Source organism: Syngnathus leptorhynchus, chromosome 3 (genome assembly GCF_054491065.1).
Source record: "Syngnathus leptorhynchus isolate UIUO chromosome 3, UIUO_Slep, whole genome shotgun sequence".
Lineage (NCBI taxonomy): Eukaryota > Metazoa > Chordata > Actinopteri > Syngnathiformes > Syngnathidae > Syngnathus > Syngnathus leptorhynchus.
Window position 1 is genome coordinate 12,531,825 of NC_141197.1, and position 22,029 is coordinate 12,553,853.

General features: G+C 38.1%; 5 protein-coding genes across 6 annotated transcripts; all 5 read left to right on the forward strand.

Annotated features, from left to right (window-relative positions):
• Window positions 1-1,901: 1,901 nt before the first annotated feature.
• uraha (urate (5-hydroxyiso-) hydrolase a) lies at window positions 1,902-3,791 on the forward strand. Its single transcript, XM_085907336.1, has 4 exons — window positions 1,902-2,015; window positions 2,174-2,304; window positions 3,061-3,196; window positions 3,351-3,791. Exons 1-4 carry the CDS (start codon window positions 1,944-1,946, stop codon window positions 3,438-3,440), a joined length of 429 nt encoding a protein of 142 aa, XP_085763462.1. The 5' UTR covers window positions 1,902-1,943; the 3' UTR covers window positions 3,441-3,791.
• Window positions 3,792-4,585: 794 nt separating this feature from the next.
• pdcd5 (programmed cell death 5) lies at window positions 4,586-7,603 on the forward strand. 2 transcript variants are annotated; one of them, XM_085908544.1, is made up of 7 exons: window positions 4,586-4,656; window positions 5,097-5,180; window positions 5,831-5,871; window positions 6,045-6,106; window positions 6,636-6,727; window positions 6,965-7,036; window positions 7,117-7,603. In XM_085908544.1, exons 2-7 carry the CDS (start codon window positions 5,115-5,117, stop codon window positions 7,162-7,164), a joined length of 381 nt encoding a protein of 126 aa, XP_085764670.1. In that variant the 5' UTR covers window positions 4,586-4,656; window positions 5,097-5,114; the 3' UTR covers window positions 7,165-7,603. The 2 variants fall into 2 exon arrangements, with proteins under 2 accessions (XP_085764670.1, XP_085764669.1); XM_085908543.1 differs by lacking the exon at window positions 4,586-4,656 and having other exon boundaries at window positions 4,970-5,180.
• A 503-nt stretch (window positions 7,604-8,106) lies between these two features.
• Window positions 8,107-11,514, forward strand: mvda (mevalonate (diphospho) decarboxylase a). The gene is made up of 10 exons (XM_085907562.1): window positions 8,107-8,288; window positions 8,448-8,518; window positions 8,924-9,038; window positions 9,120-9,266; window positions 9,340-9,539; window positions 9,655-9,729; window positions 9,948-10,166; window positions 10,415-10,530; window positions 10,639-10,747; window positions 11,024-11,514. The coding sequence occupies exons 1-10, from the start codon at window positions 8,219-8,221 to the stop codon at window positions 11,144-11,146; spliced, it is 1,245 nt and encodes a 414-aa protein (XP_085763688.1). The 5' UTR covers window positions 8,107-8,218; the 3' UTR covers window positions 11,147-11,514.
• Window positions 11,515-11,753: 239 nt separating this feature from the next.
• Window positions 11,754-13,933, forward strand: cyba (cytochrome b-245, alpha polypeptide). The gene is made up of 6 exons (XM_085908541.1): window positions 11,754-11,892; window positions 12,153-12,222; window positions 12,559-12,633; window positions 12,723-12,806; window positions 12,918-12,999; window positions 13,354-13,933. Exons 1-6 carry the CDS (start codon window positions 11,835-11,837, stop codon window positions 13,540-13,542), a joined length of 558 nt encoding a protein of 185 aa, XP_085764667.1. The 5' UTR covers window positions 11,754-11,834; the 3' UTR covers window positions 13,543-13,933.
• Window positions 13,934-14,787: 854 nt separating this feature from the next.
• On the forward strand, window positions 14,788-21,780 carry tcf25 (TCF25 ribosome quality control complex subunit). The gene is made up of 18 exons (XM_085907476.1): window positions 14,788-15,121; window positions 15,623-15,739; window positions 15,855-15,920; window positions 16,033-16,157; window positions 16,355-16,420; window positions 16,495-16,577; window positions 16,889-17,019; window positions 17,214-17,313; window positions 17,541-17,634; window positions 17,781-17,873; window positions 18,665-18,770; window positions 18,878-19,037; window positions 19,373-19,460; window positions 19,541-19,699; window positions 20,176-20,266; window positions 20,710-20,789; window positions 20,888-20,963; window positions 21,538-21,780. The coding sequence occupies exons 1-18, from the start codon at window positions 14,900-14,902 to the stop codon at window positions 21,709-21,711; spliced, it is 2,031 nt and encodes a 676-aa protein (XP_085763602.1). The 5' UTR covers window positions 14,788-14,899; the 3' UTR covers window positions 21,712-21,780.
• The last annotated feature ends 249 nt before the right edge of the window (window positions 21,781-22,029 follow it).

Here is a 22,029-nt window from a genome sequence, read left to right on the forward strand (position 1 = left end):
TTTAAGATGGACGAAAGCAGAAAGTAGTTCAATCTATCCGGTAGTTGTGAAAGACAGTTAGGGGGCGGAATCCTGCACCCGTGTATTCCTATTGTGCTGTACCAGTGTATTTTGCATGACTTCAAAGACTTGAGCAATAATCCAAATAAAGTATGAAACTTTTCATCCAAATGAGGAATCGGAACCCTCTGCTGAGAACATAAACCTAATCTGGTACTAATTTTTGTTGATCACAATCATAAAAGGCTTCTTTTGAATGAAGGTGGAATGTGTGACAAGATCATACATGGTCATTTATGTGTTGCTAAAAGGACAAGAATGTTTCCGCTGCCTCGTGAGGCTTTACTTGAGCAAAGAAAGAAAAAAAATGGTTCTTTAGTTTAGACTTGACGCACGGGCGGTTAAAACAATGTGCCCACCACACAAACGGTTCACTTTAGAATTTTTAAAATTCATGATGAAGGTACTGTTTTGCATAGAAACTAATTCTCTGTCGCCCAACTCACATGCCATACATTTAAAATATCACAACTCACGGGGTGAGTAAATTAGTCGGTCATGGGGCATTTATTCGACGAAGGGCAATTCTCTTATTCTTGATGTATTAGTATACCATTTTGAAGTCTTTTGAGTACTTTTAAAGATTTAGGAAAGTGCTACAATTTTTTCCCAGCTTGACTTTGGCACAGAGTTGTGTCAAATTGCTGTGACCCAGGTCAGTGTGTATTATTGTGCATTCTTGTAAACTTAACTGTAAGTGTTCAGCTGTTGAATTCCACTTTTGCTTTATTTTGTACAACAACAAAAAATACATGTATACAAACAACAATGTTATTATAAATTATATGGTGTTTCATGTTTTTGTCACCATTCCTGAGACGAGCCAAGTGGAAAATACTCATTGTCACTAGTAAAGGTATTTTCATATTGACAACATGGGTCATAGGTGTGTGTTATTATTTCACTGGCATGTGATGGCAGAAAGTAAAGTTGTGCCTTGAGATGATCTTTTCCTTTTGAAATGATTGAAGATGCCATGAATATGTTCTCGTAACCTTTCGAGTGAACAGCGGGGGTTGCATTGGAGAAAGACGATTCGAGATTTGAGTGCAATGAGTTATGAGAGCTATCATGGAACATTAAACTTTTATCTCAAGGCACCACTGTCTAATGTTGAGACAAATCTCTGGGACATACATGGAATACTTATTTAAAATACAGGTGATCACTAACCAATGATAATGTAGTAGTAGAGTCATGAATACAGTAAATATTTATAAGAGAAACATTCCTAAATTCAAATAAATGAAAAACTGTAGAAAAAAAAAAAAAAAAAAAAAAAAAAAAAGAACAAGGTTCCTTACCTTTACTCTTTTGGTGGACTTACCTTTGTTCTTGTGGTGGATTTAAGACTAGACAAGTTCACTGTGTGCCATTCTGAACCACTGCACATCGTCTTTGCATTTTACTGTGGCTCAATAACAAAAAATAGATTTGAGTTAGACCAGGATTAAAAGGACTAAAGCACAGTATTAAATTAAAGCAGGAAGAAAAACAGAGTGCAGCCTTTAAACTAGCCAGAGAGCACAACTGTTTAATGGAATGAAAGCCCAGCACGTTTGCACACGAGAGCTTTTGTCAACCATTGGCAAGATTTCAAACCGATATGGATTAATAATTCCTACTGTGGAAGCTATTTTTTGGGTTTTGGCTGTCAAATTTCTTTTTTCTTAACTATATATACACTACAGATAATACAAATGCACTACACACATCTAGAATACTCTGAAGACTATAACCTTAAAATGATAGTATGTATTGTGCTCATCTACATGTGGTTCAGAACCGCCCACTTTAACAGATTCCAAAGTGCTGCAAGTTAATATGGGGAGGAGCTTAGTTCTTGCACAACCGGTTTGCTGCTGACAAAAGACAAGTCGGGAATGTTTTCATCAGTACGCACGAGTACAAAGAGGCTACAGCGACTCAAGAGTCATATTTTACCTGAAAATAAGGTAAGCATATTGTGTGCTTGACAAAAGGTCATTGTTAGCACTCTTTGCAAAGGGTTGACAAACCTATCTCCTTCAGAATGTAATATATGTGGCATTAATAGTCTGGAATGATTGTCTGTCTGTCTGTCTTGCCATCTAATGATGTGATTGTTTAAAAGATCCAAGCAATGGCAAGTCCTCTGACCACACACGTGCTGAACACCGCCAAGGGTGTCCCGGGGGTCAACATAGCCCTAAGCCTACATCGACTGGAGCCATCAACTGAGACCTGGCTGTTGATTAACACTGGGTAAAATTTCCATCCATCCGTTTTCTTGTCCTTACTAGGGTTGGGGCCTGTCCAGCTGACTTTGGCAAGTAAGCGGGACTAGTCACCAGCCAATCACAGCGGGTAGCATCCTCATATCTCGCTACATGAGTGCATAGTGGAATGGAAATGTTTCCTCTTTTAAGCTGCTCTTTCTACATGAATAGAAAGTGCACTCACGCAACCAGTTACCATGTAAACAAAACAAAACAAAAGCAGGATTTCAAATGAGGTTTTTAGGGTTCTAAAGTAGGCTTTCAAAATCAGATAAGGGCTTCAAATTGCGGGTATGGTTTCAAATTAGGGTTACAAACAATAGTTTGGGTTTCCAATTAAGGTTTTAAATCGGGTTTAGTATTTTAAACTTGAAGTGGGGTTTCAAATTAGGGGTTTAAATTTACGGGTAAGGTTTGAAACTTATGTTAGGGTTTCAAATTATGGTTTCAAACCAGGGGTGTGCAAATGCGACCAACATTTGTCAGCCATTATTTGCACGGCACTGCACTGAAGGAAGATTTTGTTGTTGCCGAGAAGTATTTTTGCAGGATTTCTAGCACAGAAAATGTGATCACATGCGAAGTAATAAAACAACCTTAAATAAAATCCATTGAGAAGTCATCATTGTCTAGAGAGGACTAGAAATTAACTTGATTTTCCGTCGTGGAATTGGTTCTCTTTACATGTCTGTCGTGTCGTGAATAAAATCCTTCATGGTTTTTGAAATTTTTCTCTGAACAGCCACACAAATGCTGATGGCCGTTTCCCGGGACTCATCACAAAACAGGACTTTCTGTGCGGCGTATACAAATTGCGATTTGAAACTGCTCAGTACTGGGAAAGCATGGGGGAGACCTCCTTTTACCCATATGCTGAGGTGAGACATTGTTTCGATGTTCTGACACTTACTAGGAAGACCTAAATAATTTCATTTCTTGACGTTTTTCCAATGTTTCTACTGCAGTTAATTTATAGACTATCATACAAAACATGACAGTTTAAAACATTTGCTTAAATTTGTTTTGTTTCAGATTGTCTTCACGATAAGCAACCCAGACCAAAAGTACCACATACCGCTGCTCTTGAGTCCATTCTCGTATAGTACGTACAGAGGAAGCTAGAGGTCAAGTGTGTGGTGACCTTTGGTAATTGGCATCGCTCTTTCTTGGAACCATTTATCCCATTCTCACTTTGACTGACATGTGTTGTATAACCATTGTACTCAAAACACAAATGTGCCAACAATTAGATTATTTCCAAGAAAAGGGCATTACAACCAGTATTAGTTTTTTTTTTTTTTTTATTAAATAATATGGTGGTGATACACTGAATTTACGTTTCATACTTTGTGTGTTTTAGATCGTGAATCAGATTATTAAACGTGGTACTGAACATAATTTGTATCGCTTTGTAAAAGGAATGACTGAAGAGGGGTACAAATCAATTATTTTTAAAATGTGAGAAACTCTAAAATGATGGAGAAAAAAAATCTGCATGTGTGTGCTTACTGTTCTTGTGTGTGATGTCTGAAAGATGATCAAAACAACACATTACACACATTTTAAAAGGTTTTATTCTTTCTTTTTTTCAACAAACCCAAATATATGTTGCTCATAGAAATTGTGGACTGTCACCATTTTTTTACCCCTGGTAAAAAGAAATAATAACAGTCAACAGATTGAAAAAACATTCAAATTAATGTTAAAAAGTTACAAATGTAATCTCGCCAATCACCAATAGATGGCAGACAGCGTATACAGTAGTTTGCACTAGCCCAGTACTATCACCCTTGAAATTTTTTGGGGGGTCATATTTGAGTGATTTTTGTGAGTACTCTTCAAAAGAGTATAGAGTCAGAAAATAATTGTTTTAAATTTTAAAACAATTATTCTGAGATTTTTATTTTGGTGATATTTGAGTGATTTTTGTAAGTACTCTTCAAAAGAGTATAGAGTCGGAAAAAAAGTTTTAAATTTTAAAACAATTATTTTCTGACTCTTTTTTTGAGAATGAGATACAGTGGAATTTATCCTGTCGCCTCGTTTTCGATTTGATGTTTTTCATGCAGTATTTCAACGTTGACCGCACACACTAGAGGATAACTAACTTTTGCACGCCCAAAAAGTGTTGAAAGCAAGTTGCAATATTTGTATTGACCATACGCGATCATTTTTAGGTATTTGGGGACATGTATATAAAGTTTAATCAAATGTGTTCATTGCAGAAGAATTTTAGACAGTGGGAAAAAGTTATGTCGCCTCACCTGTAATGGGGAAACGGGTGGAGGCCGCCGTCCATTGTAAGTGATGTGGGAATCTCCGTAGGCCAAACAAACAGGTAGACCAGGGTCGCGCTCCAGAGGCGGCTTCGGTGGCACAAGTTATGCTTCTTTATTGTTCATCTTTCACCGCTTTGCAAACGCTACTCTTTCATAATCCATTTCATTGTAACAATGGAAAAAAGTTACTGACATTTCTGCAGCTTTTAAAATATCACAACTTCATTCATAACATATTGATATATTTTAAAGACTTTTCGGCCGGCCGGAAATCAAGGTTATTTTATAAACGTGTATTTTCATTTAACTTACTATATCTTAGATTAGTGTATATTTAATCTTTAGGTTTTTGGAGACGTCATAGAGTGTAGCTCTGTGTTCGATAGCTTTAGCCTGGAGTGGATCGGTGCTCGGCTTCGATTACACCCCCCTGAGTAAACCAGGGCCTTGCAATGCGATTGTAGCGTTCATATTCTTTCCAATATCTTGTACTTTTCAGTCCACATTAACAAAAACCATGGCGGACGACGAATTAGAGGCAATCAGACAGCAAAGAATGGCAGAACTCCAGGCAAAGCACGGGGTAAGGACAAAGGAAGTGTTCTGGAAGCGCGTTAGCCTCCCTAAAAAGGAGATGCCTAGCAAACAATGCTGCGTGTTAGTTAGACTAAAATTGGCATAGAGACTGTAATAAATCACCGGTCACTTCGCTATGTCTTGCTTATAAGTGAAACTCCCGTCAAATATTCGTGAAGTGTAATATGCAAAGTTTATAAAATGGTTGTAGTTACTGAATCTTTAGCAAATTGCTAACTAGCTTGCTTTCAATATGACACCGCACACCCCTCTCAATCTCTGACTGGGTGTAATCTTGCATGATATCAACAAATGTTATAGTGCCTCAACTAAACGTAAAAGGCCAAACGTGGTTTAAAAATGTAACATTTTCAGCATGAAATTAGAATCAATGCAACGGATTAGCTCCTCTCTGCTGCATAAACGTGTAATACTCGGCCCTGGTTTACTCCCACTCATGACTTTGAAAATATTTGATGATCACTACATATCCATACATATATCTGTTTTAAATAATACAGTACCATATCACTACAGAGTTCTATATTGTAATGTTAATTTGAGGATCTTTACTCAGAGTTCAATAGTAATATTGTCCAAGCAGAGTATTGACTGCATTTTTGCTTTCTAAGATGAGTGTGTTTTATGCTTCTTCAGAATTCATCAAAGAATCAGCAAGGAGAGGAGTCCAAACAAAGGTGAGATCATCTAGATTTCCTTCCAGTGCATGTAATAGAAATGAAAAAGGAGCAATAGGGTACACCCAAGAAGAAGGGGGGAAAAAAAGAGTTACAGTCTTTTAACTTGGGGAATTTCAAAATATTATTGTTGCTTGTCTGGTTAAACGGATGTGGCGGTCTTTTATTCACAGAGAGACAGAGATGAGGAATTCCATATTGTCCCAAATTCTCGACCAGTCTGCACGTGCCAGGTGTAAGTCTTTTCTATAAAATTCTAGGGATGTAACAACTGCGATGTTAAAATTGCCATGATATAGTCGGCGTCCTATTTATGATATTACAAGCAGAACCTTTTGTCCACTTCAGCCAAACACAGCGTTGTGAACAACAACATTATACTTTGCGCCACTAATCCAAGAGGAACCGTTGTGTTACCATCTCGGACGCTACATTACGGTAGCAAAAGACGGAGACTGCGAGCATAAGCCATACTTGTGGACTTCAGGTCCTTATACCACATTTGTGCAGTATGTTTCATTTTTGGGGGGCTCTTACAGTTTCCTATGGTAAAGTGTAATCAATCTTAATGGTGCACTGTAATAATTGTTCACTTTTTCATACTTTGAGTGATTGTATATTCCCTGATACATTCCTAAGCATTATAATAATAATGGGAAAAAAATATTTGATTCCATCAAGCTGTTCGTATTTCTTACTAAAGGCCAATTTTGGGGGTATTTGTCCATCGTGACTATTAATTTTTTTTTTCTTTCTCTCCACAGTGAACAGTCTCGCTTTGGTAAAGCCGGAGAAAGCACGTTCAGTTGAGAATTATCTTATTCAAATGGCTCAGTATGGATCATTGGCAGGAAAGGTACGTAAATAAATGAATACTTTAAATTTATTGGAATTTTTTCATTGTTGTATGTAAAGTATGTGTTAAATCACTTTGTGGGTCTTTTTCTTTTATTACAAATCAGTGAAAAATCGAGAGTGATGAAAATAGCTCTTTGTCTGATCTCGCCTCCGGGATAATAATAATAATAAATCGACTTGGTTGGAGACAGTATCATAACTGTGTTGCTCACATATAATTTTCCTCTCTTGCCAGATTTCAGATTCGAGCTTGATTGAGATCTTAGAAAAAGTCAGCAAGCAAACAGAGAAAAAAACAACAGTCACAGTATGTTCCATTAATAGGTTACAGATTATAGTTAGCAACAAGATCCTAATTTATTAAAACACTTTTTTTTTTAATCTCAGTTCAATAGGCGGAGAGTGATGGATTCGGACGAGGAGGAAGAAGATTAAATGGCAACTGAAGCTGTTAAATGAACCAGGAAAAGAAGGCGATGCGTTTCACTGGGATTCTGTGACCAGTGTGTTCCTGCTAGTACTCTAAAATGCTTCAGTTTTTACACTGTGTCTCTGGAAGTGACACACCAGAAGGGGAAAACAAGCATTGACAAAAGCAGATGTTGCATAGAATACACACAGTGTCAAATATAATGTTTAGTTGCGGTTTTATTTCACATTTGCATTTATTTCTTAATTTACATGACTGGATTACTCTCCTGCTCGTTCATGATGAGGTTTCTTTTTCTTACTGCTTTCTGAAGAAGCAAATGTGTTCAATGATTACTCGTATTACAAGTCATTCTTCTGTCTGGGCCAGCAATTTCGGTCTTCTTTTTCAAGCAAACATGCCTCTTAAACGTTTACAAAAAAATAAAGTGGAAAAAAGCCTTGACATCTTTCTAGTCCTTTTTTTTTTTTTTTTTTTTTTTTGCAAGTGCGTCATGTGTTCGAGGTTGTACATATTGTATATACTTCAACCTAAAAACATGCCAAGCTTGGTTGTATTTATACCCACAACGTCAAATCTTGCACCACGGCATATAAACATCTAAGCTATAAGGTTCTAAAGAATGAGTCTCAACTGAGTTTAAAATTTCAATTTTAATTGACAAATGTTTTCTCATGCTCATGTGAGTATATCAAATATTTAAATCATGCTAATGTTGGCAAAGTGTTAAAGCCCCTTTATTACTTGTAGCACATCAATTCAAATCTGTATTTTACCATCAAAATTCATAAATCGTAGTAAATGGGATGGGTCTGATGGCCCGTTTTCGCACCAGTGTGGTCAGATAATCTCTCATTGGCTGCTCGCACCGAGGGTCTAATTCTGATTGGTTATGGCTTTACCCATGTGTTCAACACCAGCCAATCACGAACAAGACAGTTGTGTCTTTAGACTGTTGTGGTGTTGTCAGTCATGTTAGCTAACGTAGCTACTAAGGGCAAGATCTTATTTGTAAATTTAGAACAAATTTGACTAATACCGATCTACAGAAGTAGAAATATGCCCGAAGACAACATGGAGAAGACACATACGTGCACGGCTCCTGTCAATATAGCGGTCGTTAAATACTGTAAGTATCACTATGGCTCACCTGAGAAATAAAATTGTCTTGACTTTATCGACCTCTTTGCAAGAGATCTGTTCTGTTGCGCACCCTTGCAACTTTCAAAATAACCCTGACTGTATTGGACTATAATTGTTTTTGTATTTTATAACATGGTATTTTTAGGGGGGAAGAGAGATGAAGACCTAATTCTACCCATTAACTCATCGTTGAGTGTTACACTTCATCAAGATCAGGTAAAAATAAACAAAGAAAAAGTTAAATATCATTGATTGTTTGGGGGGGAAATTCCTTCAGTAAAAGTCGGCAAATGATGTTGGCAAAACATTATTCTATGGTTATCTTCAGACACATTAATTATAATGTGCTGGTGAAGTTATTCGTAAAAGAAAAAACAAATTTGCCAGTTCCGATCAAAAGTTGATGTGCATTGAATTACTGCGCCCACAAAATACCATTACAACATACATTGTGACTTATTTTTATTGAACCCCTCACTCCATATACATACAGACTATTTTATTAGACCACCTGTCATAAAAAGACAATCATATTTTAACGTGGATTCTCAGTCTACTGACCATTACTATTTGGACAGGTACATCTGTTGAGCAAATATGTATTGTGTTTCCCATGTTCAGTTGAAGACAACCACAACGGTGGCCACCAGCAAGTCTTTTGAAGAAGATCGACTGTGGCTCAACGGCAAGGAGGAAGATATCAGCCATCCAAGACTACAGTCCTGTCTGAGAGAGAGTACGATTTTCTTTTCTGCTTAGCCAAATCGAGCCTAACAAAATGAAGGATTCTTTACATCTCAATGTCCTGTCCCTGTAGTTCGACGTCTTGCAAGGAAAAGACGTAATGATAACGATCCTGGGTTAGACTCAATGGGCTTATCTCACAAAGTTCACATCTGTTCCGTCAACAATTTCCCCACCGCTGCTGGACTTGCTTCCTCTGCTGCAGGATTTGCTTGTTTAGGTGGGTTGCTGTGTTGCATTCAACATCGATGATATTCAAAGCATCTTACACACTCTTTCCCGCTGTTGTGCAGTATACACACTGGCCCAGGCGTTCGGTGTAGAAGGGGAATTGTCCTTGGTAGCTCGTCAAGGCTCTGGCAGTGCTTGCAGAAGTATGTACGGCGGATTTGTGCAGTGGCTCATGGGACATCAGAATGACGGCAAGGATAGTTTTGCCCAGCAGGTGGAGCCAGAGACTCATTGGCCTGAGCTGAGAATACTTGTACTTGTGGTATGAATGTTGGATTTTTTTTTGCACTACGTTGAAGAAGGGAGGGACATAAAATGACAACAGGGCAACAGTACAAGTTATGCCAGTTTATTCTAATTGCGTATTTGTTTGACAGGCCAGCGCTGAACGGAAACATGTGGGCAGCACTTCTGGCATGCAAACTAGTGTACAAACAAGTCGGCTCTTAAAGGTACTATTTTTAACCCATGTTCTAAAGCTCTGTTTCCACCATGCAATAAAAATAGATGCAATTTGCGGGCAAAGGAAAAATGTCAGATCTGTCCCGGACTTGCTAAACCGAACTTGCACTTGGTGGAAACATGGCTTAATAGATGAATGTGGTATTGTTCAAACAAAACAGATTGAATTCTTGCGCAAGATGAAATAACCCCAAAACTGTGTTTGCAGTATCGGGCCGAGTCGGTTGTCCCAGGCCGCATGGTTGACATGATTAAAGCCGTGCGCAGGAAAGACTTTCCTGCATTCGCTGAACTCACCATGAAAGATAGTAACCAGTTTCATGCCACCTGCCTGGACACGTACCCTCCCATATTCTACCTCAACAGTATATCTCATCAAGTCATCAACTTGGTACATCGATACAACAGCCATTACGGGCAGACAAGGGTGAGCATGTTTTTTTTTTTCATCATTTTAAGATGCAAACTTAGATATCATTCAAAGGAAAGCAAATCAAAAGTAATTTAAATGGTTGCCGTGAACAAAAACCCCACTCGGCTAACTTCCTCATAGTTGCTATTTTGATTTGTGCAGCTGTATTTCTGACGTGATTTAATGAGGATGTGAAAATGTGTGTGAGTTTCAAGTTCTCCTATAAAAAAAAAAAAAAACATCAATTTGTGTTTTCCTGTAAGGTCGCTTACACTTTTGATGCAGGACCCAATGCGGTAATATTCACGTTAGAGCAGCACATTCCTGAATTTGTTCAAGCAGTCCGACATTTCTTCCCTCCAGAAACCAATGGTAGCGAGTGAGTAGACCATTGTCATTTAGATCCCCAATGAAGGATTTTGGCCTTAAAAATTCACGAGTGATCCCATTTGGGCCGTGTCCGCAAATATAACTTCCTTGTGTCTAGGTTTGTAAAAGGTCTTCCAGTTCCTCATGTAGATCTTCCTGAGGAGTTGAAACAGGCAATTGGTTTGGAGCCCATGCCTCGAGGAATTAGTTACATGATCAGCACTAAGGTACATGCATACCAAATTCTCATCCATGTCACTCTTATTACTCGTGGACGTTCCGGTTTATACATTTAGGAATCGTTTCAAAACAAAATCTACCTGTGATCCCATTTACTAATGCTAATTTTAATTGCTAATTGTAATTGGATGTACCATCTTCAGTTTGTCAACATAGCACGAAGTGACCACATTGTTTTTATGTTTTATCAAGTTTGTGGCAAATACTCACACTATTCCTATATATTCTGTCCTGCACGCTATAATTTGTTTCTTTTGTTTCAGCCTGGCCCAGGCCCTTGTGTTGTGAAGGATTCCACGCAGCATCTGCTTGGACCTGATGGATTACCGAAGAAACAACTTTTACTGGGCAGGGACATTGGAGTAAAACATAAAAACTGTTACTAATACTATATATCACTACAAATCAATGGGATCATTATCAGATTCCAATTTTGATTATATCTCCTGTTTTAAGTTGTTTTATGTGCTCTTCTTAGATGCTGCTGAACCATAATTTTGAATATTGATCATGACGTATTTTAGATTGAAGACATTTCATTTCTCATTCATGTTCACAAATAAACCATGAAATCAGTTTATTTTTGCTGTTTCAGCAAATTTCATGTGATTGTACAATGTGCATAGATCTAATCATGTAATTGGAAACATTGTCTCATACTTACATTAAAGACTGTACAAATCTATTGCCCACATTGTTACTCTGTTTAATACAGATAAATGTTTTGGGTTAAATGTCAAATGTTTTGAATAAAAGGCAGATTTCCATTGAAATACATCTTGACAGACTACTTATTTCTAACCAACAATAATTTAGAGCATGTAAGATGACATTATTTTGTGTTCATAGTAGAAGACCACAATATACTAATAAAAAATAATGCTAACCATTTATTTTAGTTTCAATAAAATAAGTAAAATACAATCACAGGCAGGAATGTATCGACCCACATTTGAAGTGCTCTCACCGGAAGTGACGCAAAGGGGGCGTGTCGCAGGTAGGTTCGAACCTTACTTCTCATAACATTTCACATCAGAGAAAACATTTCCTCCTTGAACGTGCACCGAAGGCAACATGGGGAAGATCGAGTGGGCTATGTGGGCCAATGAGCAGGCTCTCGCTTCTGGACTCAGTAAGTTCAGCCACTTTTCACACTGAATTTATTTATTTTCATTTGATATTTTTGATCAGATAAGAATTGCCACTTTTTGCTGTAACTGTTGTCCAATCAAATTTGACAAGTATTTAGATTCCAATCCCGAAATATATATATTTTTCATGTCACTATTACTCAAGTATTTATTTATTTATTTATTTATTTATTTATTTATTTTTTCATGTTCAATGGGCGACCTTGAATGTGATATGAATCTTCCTGCTTCCTTGTTGCAGTTCTCCTGACTGGAGGCATTGTGGGGGTGGCAGGGCTGTTCAGAGGGTGGCAGTTTGCTGCCTATGCTATGTATCCTTTGCCCAACTCACTTAAAGGTATTAACTCAAATGATCTCAGTAAAAATGTCCACTTTATAGGCTGGAAATATCCTCTTCAGTTATACCAATATACATTTATTGCCCGGATAACCTTACTGTACTGCTGTAATTAATATTTATGCTATGGCAGAAACACGACAACATATTTATTACTGTTATTGCAACTTGATTGGCTCATATTCTGTCTTTCCCTTTAAGTGTACTTCTTAAAAAATGTCCGTGGCATGTGCAAAGTATTTCAGGAAGGTTAACTCCTATGTAATAGCACAAACCTGTCCGATAAGAAATCCTTGACAGCGTTATGCAGTGTCGCCGGCGTCTTCATATGTCTGCTGGAATACCCGAGAAGCAGAAGAGCAAAAGGCACCGGTGTGGAACGAAAGTAAGTGATGCCGTTGCATCAATCGAATTAAAATTAACATGGTGGCATGATTGATTAATGCTCATTTTCTCCTTATCTTTTGTTTTCAGGGGACAGTATTGTTTCACTGTGTGTGTTAAAGCTTTTGGGCCTCTGACAAGGAATTATTACGTCAGAGCCTTTTTACATGCAGCGTGAGTTGAAAATCCGAGTCCATTTCCTCTGCTCGACAACATTCCTCCCAAACAATCTTTTCTATTGTGTTGTCACATTGACCGAAATAAATACCTCCGTCTATTTTCCAGGCTGTCTGTTCCTGCTGGTTTTATGCTTGCTACTGTCCTTGGGTGCGTTTGCCTCGCTATCGCCAGCCTCATCTACCTCTCAGTAAGTAAAATATTGCGTCAGTATATATTTACATTTCGTTCAGCCCATGCAGGAAGTTGGTGGAAATGGTTACAAGGAAGAGATTGTTTCATAAATGACACACAGCTCTTGAGACATATTTCAAGAGCGGATTTCAGCACACCTGAAATCAGACAAGGAAGAGGTGTGACAGTTATTTGGTCCTTGTGTCGATTGCCAACAAGGTGGCTCTGCTTTTCAAAATTACATTTGCAAATGGTCCACAGCATGAAGAAATATGATATTTATATTATAATAATATATATATGATTATATTTTGAAGAATGGGGTGATTGCTTACTTTATTTTTTTTCTATCTATTTCTTGCTATTTAAGGCGGCCATCCACGGAGAACACTGGGAACCCATTCTACCAAGAGTGGAAGTCAGGAGGGCAGCTCCAAGCATTAAGAATCCCCCTCAGAACCCGCCACCAAGACCTCCAGCAGAGATGCGCAGGAAAAATGTTGATGACTTGGAAGGTGCCGCCTATGACAACCCCATGGCTGTCGTTGATGAGAAGTAACCTGACTGGTTTCCTTTTCTCCACTGTGGTTTTGCTGAAAAGGTTTCATGAACTTTTGGTAAATACCTTTCGAACAAAGGGTGACAGTGTGAATGTCATATTATTTGTCAGGGGGTAAAATGTCTAAATGCATAGATTGGCGCTGTTATTTTTGATTTGATATTTGTGCATTTGATTGAAATTTCTGTTCCCGCTGTCTCATTTCTTTGAGCTTTGAAGCCACTGTTTTGCAATTGCACACACCAATGTGGTTTTATTCCTCAACAGTTTGTTCGTTTGGGTGAATTTGACATTTATTTTGTCTGTCCACTTTGACTCACTGAAAAAAAAATCTTTTGTACTATATTTTTCTCTACTTAATGTAAATAAATGATTATTTTTGTCAGGTCTACATTTGAACATGTTTTACTTCCCCTTTGAAACAGGTTGTTTGCTGCTTCCCATTTTGCAAACACCCTGAATTTCAAAATGTTGAAATTTCCCCTCTTGAATATTTCCTGTGTCCTTTTCCAGACAAAGCATATCTGTGACTTCACATTACATTCCTGGCAAACAATGTCAAATTAATACTTTGTTCCTCCAGGGTATGTTGTTGGACAAGTTCAGTGCACTCATGTTGCACAATCCAATTAGGTTTTTTTTTTGTGTGTCTGTGTGGAAACGAGGAAGTCTTAAACTTCCTGGTGAAGTTCATGAACGTCAACTAAAATGCCAAGACAATTTGAATGGCTGGAATTTATTCAATGGTGAAAAGTGTCTGCTGACTTTTTTTTTTTTATGAGCTTGAATATAATTGGTTAATTCTGAACACAGTCACACCCAAGTTACAAGCCGGTGTACTCACTTGTGCAATAAAATTATTTCAGTTTAATTTTTTTTACTGCAGTGAAGAGGGGAGCACTTTCAGCATTTTATTGAACGGGACAAACAGTTGAACACATTAAATGAGAATACACCCCAGTTATGTTGGATCATACAAAAAATGTAACCTATTAGTTTTTATTATTTATATTATATATATTTATATTCATTATTTTTATTATTTATTATTATAGACCGTTTTATTATTATTATTATTATTTTTATTATTATTATTATTGTGTTTTATTATATTTAAAATATTTGAAATAGCAGAGATAGAGAGATATTACACTGCCACCTCCTGTTGACTTAAGCGCATCACGTGTTTTTTGTTTACGTCGGTTTTCCCCATTTGTCCTGTTGGAGGCAGTAGAGTACGACAAACCGGTTGAGACTGTTAAACAAAACACAAAGAAGAAAACTTGTGCGACATGGCAGTCCACGCAGCTTATTTAGATTGTATGCTCACGTAAATTTAGTGGTCAGGCAGTATAAAATGTCTAGCAGGGCTTTGCGGAGGCTGAAAGGCAAACAACGAGCACAGGAGGCGGTTGTCGTCGAGGAGCTAACTTTGGCAGATAGCCCCGATGAGCTAGCTGAAAGTGAGGACGAGCAGCTGCTCACGACCAGTGTCAGTCCAGCGTCACGTCGGAATGGCAGTAATCGAAATTCAAAAACAAACAAGGATCGTAAAGACATCTGTGCTGTTTTGGGAATGGTTTGTGCACATTATACTTGATCCATCTACACGTTGTACAGACTGTACGCCTGTTGTGTGAGCTTAAAGCGTTTAGCGATGCCTATCTGGTGCCTGTTGATAAAGTAAACAAAGCCACAAATTATTTTGAATAACAAATCAGATTTAATAGGGAGTTGTCATTTAAATGTACACAACGAACCATGGCAGATTTTATTTGTCAAACAACAGAACATTCGTGGTATGACAAACGTTCAAGACATGTTCTAGATACATGTTGATGACAAATAAGAAGTTTACCTCATCCAATGAGGGCTAGATGATCAATTAACACAACTAAAACGAGAACATTTCTCCTTGAATTTGTTTCGTGCGTGACAAGAGGTGAGACTTGATTCAGGACATCTCAAGGGTGCTCAAAATATCGTGAGCATCTGATAGACACTTCCTGGTCGAGAACATCGCCTTGCTACAGCAAACACTTTTTTTTTTATAAGGGATTTCATTTCAATTGTTTTCCAGATAAGTGATACCGAAAAAGCCTCCGCTGATGAAGACCCAGAGAAACTAGATGGAAACAAAACAAGCAACACGGGAAACAATGACAGCAAAGAAAACTGCAGTCGGGGGTCAAACGAGGTACTAAAAACGATGTGGAAGCTTGGTTGTAATTTTTATTTTTTTGAGAAATTATTTTTCTGTGCGTTTGTTTATGTGTATGTTGTTTTGCATATTTGTCATTTGTTATTCCCAGCCCTTGTCCAGTGTTAAGAAAAAGAAGAAGAAAAAGAAGACAAAAGTTAAATCTGAAATCGTACAGGTAAACCTAAATTGTTTCCAAATGATCTCCTTGAAACCATACCTTCGATGGATTTTCATAAGATAGAAAGCTCCCTAAAAGGTATCTCACAATGACTTCTATCTTGTGTCAGCAAGAACAATCACCAGATGACAACATTGATTTATTGCTGGAAAACTTGAGCCAGTCCAATGGTTTGACTCTGCAAAATGACTGTGGTGGCTGTGACAGAAGACCTATCCTACATGTGGAGCATAGGTGAGGATGATAATGGTGGACCATGTTCATGGGCTCAGATGCCACTTATTCATCTGCTTTACAAAAATTATAGTGATGTGTCTCAAGAGTTAGATTTATGTTTATTGCGAGAGTTGTAGTTTGTATGATAGTTGTAATAGTTTGGGTACTTTATCTGGATCAGAGTGATTTTTTTTCCTTTCTCTTTTTATCTCCAGGAATCTAAACCCAGAGACGGAGCTAAAGAAATATTTTGGGAGTCGAGCAGTTTTGGGGGATCAGAGGTAAGCATGGATTGGTGGTGTTAACACCTTCTTTGTGGCTCATGCCTTGTCATCATCCTGGCATTTGTTTTCAGACCGCGACAACGCAATAGACAGTTTCATCGAAACACATGGATGACCGGTCCCAAGGAAAGTTGGCCTCGATTCAGTCGCCCAGGTTAGGCTTGTTTATATCTTTTTCATGTGTTTGAAGAATGTGTCCTCTTGGTATTCTTGCCCTTATATCATGGAAAGTTGCAAAAGTAAAACCGAGTATTGCTTCACTTGCAAGCATCTTTTTTTATTCTTAATTTGCCTTGAATGTAGCTGTTGGTGATATTTATCTTTTTTTTTTTTTTTTAATCATCATGGAATTAATTACATTTGTATGGTAGGCTTTATTTCACTGCTTTGTTTGTGTTGGACGTGTTGTAACTCGAGTGCCACTTATACATCCATCCGTGTTAACCTGAAATGACATCTTTTCAGGAATCTCAATGACCTTACTTGAGTCAAAAGATGGTGTTCAGTACTTCACCTTTGAGCATAGTCGGGACTACCAACAAGTACAGTTCAAGTTCTTGGATGCTGTTGAGTCTATGGATCCAAACAACCTTGTGGTAAAAGCACATTATTCTTTTCAATACTTAAAAAAATCTTTGCTTATTAATGTGAACATAAGTCAACCTCATAAATTCTTGATTCATGATTTTGTAACAACTATAATTTGTCTTGAGTATTCATAGAATCGTGATTAAAAGTAAACTCCCACATCTCCTATACGTCTGGATCATTTACTGATGTCTCTTCTTAGGCTCTGCTGCAGCTGAATCCCTACCACATTGATTCCTTGCTCCAACTCTCTGACGTCTGTCGTATACAAGAGGATCAGGAGATGGCCAGGGACCTCATTGGTGAGGCTGTTTCATCCAAAGAAAGAAAGAAAGAAGCAAAGATGTCATTTAACCGTACTTGTCCCCGACAGTGCCTCTACCTTATCATTCAATAGGCGTTCCACGGCAGCGTTTTCTGCTCGCTCCTTCGATTGAGCATCTTGCAAAAACAAAATTCAAACCAAGCATACGCTACATCAACATCCTGCACAAATGATGTATTTGAATGATTTGTATTTTATTTCCAGAGAGGGCCTTGTACAGCTTTGAGTGTGCGTTTCACCCTGTATTTAGTCTGACCTCTGGCGCCTGCAGACTGGATTACCTCAGACCTGAAAACAGGTTGGAAAGACTTGAACTTTCTCTCTAACCCTTTTACGTTTTCTGGGTCTTGACTAAACTAGTCCGTTTTTATTGATTTGAAATGCTATCCTGAATATGACCTATTGAAAAACAGAGAGTCGAGTGATCAAATAATGTGCTTTTAGGGCATTTTATCTTGCTCTTTTCAAGCACATGATGTTCCTTGAGAAGAGAGGATGCCCCCGGACAGCTTTAGAGTACTGCAAATTGATCCTGAGGTAGGAGAAAAGAACACAAGCATCTCATAAAGAAAAGAAATCATGTTCACGTTGAAGAACAGATAATTTGTTGAGTGTGTGTGTAATGGGTTTGCCAGTGTAATTCTGTGGAGCGAATTGTCAACGCAAAATGTTTTATAAGGCCAGACAATTGGCTGTGTGTGTTTCTTTCCAAATACTAATTACAATCATGCACATTTCTTAGGAATTTGCTCACTTAAAAAATATAACACATGAAAATGTAGAACTGTTTTCATTCAGTTTGGTGTACCAGACTTGAAATAGTAGACCGCAAAATCTTTGATAGTTTGATCAGTATTCGCCAATTTACCTATTCAGATTTTTGGAGGGAAAAATGCTCCTTTATTTGTGGTTTCGCAAAATGTGCCACAAAAGGTCAGAAAATTATTATTATTATTATCATTATTTTTTGCCAATTACGACAGTAATATAAATTAATATATTTATATAAATATATCTAATATAGATCTAATATATATATATATATCTAATATCTAAATATATATAATAATATTAATATAAATATTAATATAATATATTTATTTTAATATAAATCTAATTGTAATATAAATATGATATTGTCACATGGCGTTCAGTGTATTGTGGCATGGGTTTCATCTTATGACGTAGTTATTCACCAACTTTGTCAACAGAATGAAGTCATATTAAGAGATTGGAATTTTGAGGACTGTTTCACTGGTTGAGTGTGTGCATTCAAAGAGGCTACATTTCTGAAGATTCGTGCCCCCCCCCCCCCCTTTCATTCTTAGTTTGGACCCGGACTCTGACCCACTTTGCATGCTGCTACTTATTGATTTCCTGATGCTACGTTCCAGACAGTACGATTCTCTCATTCAACTTTATGAGGCCTGGGAGGTAAATTGTACTCCTACACATTCTACATTTTCCTCATTTTTTATTTTTTATTTTTCATGGACAACTACCCAATTCTAGACCTACATAATTGTCTGTTTGTGTCTCAGGAGCACAGAAATCTGTCCCAGCTGCCAAACTTTGCATTTTCCACCGCGCTCTGCCATTTCCATCTCAGTCAGCAGGAAGAAATGAAGCCTGATGAAATTGATCGAGCAAAACGTAAAGCTGACCAAATGCTACAGGATGCGCTCATCATGTTTCCTGCAGGTCAAAAATCTCACACTGCCCAAGCATCTCCATGCTGAGAAACAAGCATTCACACTTAACATTTGTGTCCACTAATAATAGCGATTTTGTCCACCATGGTTACCTAAAAGTGAGTTTTATGAAGATATTGCGTATATTTTGTGTTACGCTATTAATAAACAGGTCAAGCGAATTTTGCCATTTTCCTATGCCCACCCAAGCACACACATTGCTGTCAAAAACAGATGTACTGATATTTTTATGCAAGGAAAACAAACAGTGGCGTCAAGTCGGTGATCATGACACGTTGAAAGGAGGATTAAAATCATGTCATAAATATGAATATGTTTCCACAGTCTTAATGCCTTTACTGGATCTATGCACTGTGCAGCCAGATGCCACAGTAACCTCACATGCGTACTTCGGCCCAAGCAGTCAGATTGGGTAATATCAACTTTTTTTGGCCTGATGATATCATCTTGATCAATTCTAATTGTAATTCTTGAACCATTTGCTCTCTGTAGACAACTGCCAGCCTTGGCTGAACTGACTGCTCTGTATGTGGGGAGGATGTACAATATTTGGAGGGAAGCAGCAGTCATGCTTTGGTTGGAAGAGAGTGTGCAGGAAGCCCTACGTCGAATTGATGCAAATGACCCACTGGTGGAGGACTGCAAGAACAAGTGAGATCAAAGCTCGGTTGCTCTACTGACTGAAACTTACGTTCACGACAGGCGTGAATAATCCGTGTGAATCTTTCTCAAACTCCATGTTGAATGTTCCCAATTTCCTGATCACGCTTACATAACAGCGCAGCGGAACCTATGAAATTAGGAAATTGGCACAAATTGTCCTGAAAATGTCATTGTAAATTTGCTCATCATTTCGAACTTCCATCTTGTGCAGTAACAATCCCTAGGAAATCTCCCTCACTACTTAAGTCAATACTTCACGTCACCCTGCATTAGATAATATGTTTTCCATTGGGAATTTTTTTTTTTCCTGAACTTGAACGAATTTCGACCAGTGTTTTGGCGAATCATGATTTAACTCAGAGTTCCCAGTCTACCATATTAGTAAAAGTACCAGTAGTTTCAAATGAATGCATTTGCCTCTCCGTACTGGGCCACACTAATTTTCCATCACCACTGCCATGCAGAAGAAAGCAGAGATACCAGAGTGCTCCACGGAACATCCATCGCCACGTTCTGCTGTCGGAGATCAAAGAAGCCACGTCCAATCTGCCTCTGGTACAACGCACAACCTTTCATACAAAGAAAAAATTGGGTTTTTATAGATTCAATAGGGAAAAATGGAAGGGGGGGGGAACAAATCCATTGCTGAACTGCTTGCATGATTTATTTTTATGATTAAGGAATAAGATGACTGAGTGCTTGCACTTCATGTTGGTCGGCATTGACACGTTTATCATAAAAAAAAAACGAAAGAGCATGACTTTTGCACGTATGCCTGTATTTTGTTCATACTTGGGTTCCTTTGAATATACATTCCACTGAAAAAAACAAACACAAATCAGTAAAGTCGTTTATTTCAATTGGTAAATGTGTTTGGTAGACAAGTTTGTGTTTATTTGAGGATGCTTTTATAGTATTTCGAAAGAAACTTGCAAGCATTCATGATTTCAACGAGACCTGCCACAACATTGTGTCTCGCCCTCTTTGCTCCAACTCAGGAGGTGACGACTCAACCCATGATGGGATTTGACCCCCTCCCGCCAGTGGATTCTGTCATCTCGTACACCAGACCAGAGAGGTAATGTCCTACCTCCCCTTTGTTGCTTTAGCGACCAACGCAAGTCATGTTTTTGTTTGTCATGTTTTGTAATGCTTAGTTTCTCTGCGTGCTTGTAGAAGACATGTTGGAGCATCCAATGAGAGCACGCTGTCGCTGTTTTTCCGTTCCCTGCTGCCAAACTTCAACCTCCAGGTAAACTATTCGAAATGATGTCTTGTAGTATGTAGTATCTTGTATTTAGTCACGTGGACAATTTGTCACTCCAAACAATGCGTTATTGTTGTTTAATGGCGGATAGTTTGCATTTATTTCATGGCTTTATTGCTTCTGGATTATTTTCTGCTGGCTCCCACGAGAAGAAGAATCATTGCGTGCTGTCCCAACTCGACAACGAATCAAAGGCACTGTTGTATTTGACAGCGTGCTGATCTTATACATATGGATTAGTCCCTCCCTCGGAGCACCAGCTGTATATATGTTTATTGTTATGATCAGAATTGCCTGAAGCTTGTCATCTAAAATTGATTTGGATTTGGATGATCTACTTATGGCAAGGAAAAGGGACACGGTTGTGTCAAGATAATGTCTTAGACTGCTAGGTTTTATTTCTTGCTCTATAAATATACTTGGAAAAAAATACAACCTCGCCCTCAATTACATAACTCCATTTGTCATACACTGACCATCTTTTAAAACTCAATATGTGATGGTATCAGAAATGTCAGATTGCTGGTTTGATCGATATTTTTGAAACTTTCCTTATCAGGGTGGGCCAAGGCAGGAAGAGGAGGGTGACATGGAGGTGGCTCGGGCTGGACAAGAGTTAAACCAAGAAGTGAATCGCCTCATGGTGGCGATGAGGGACATGCTGGCAAACATCAGGTTTCAAGAGCCACCACGAGAGGACCAGCCTTTTAGAGATGAGGAAGAGTGGGACTGAGTGAGGAAACTCAGAAGAACAGCTCATCAAGAAAACATCTGGGATGAAAATAAAATGCTGCCAAATGAGCTCCTTCAAAAAGAGGTTCCTCTCAATTTTTCTTTTTCAAACTTCTACCAGATCATTTTCACAGATTTCAATTATTTGATTGAAAATTATAAACCCCAATTAAATCGATTTGAATGCATTTATCGACAGTAATCCGATGAGATCTTCTGGGTGTTCCTAATATTATGGCCCCTGTGTGTATTAAGTGCGATTCAAAGATATTATTTTCTGTCAAATTGTGAATCTGCCAAATGGTTTGTATCTGCCAGA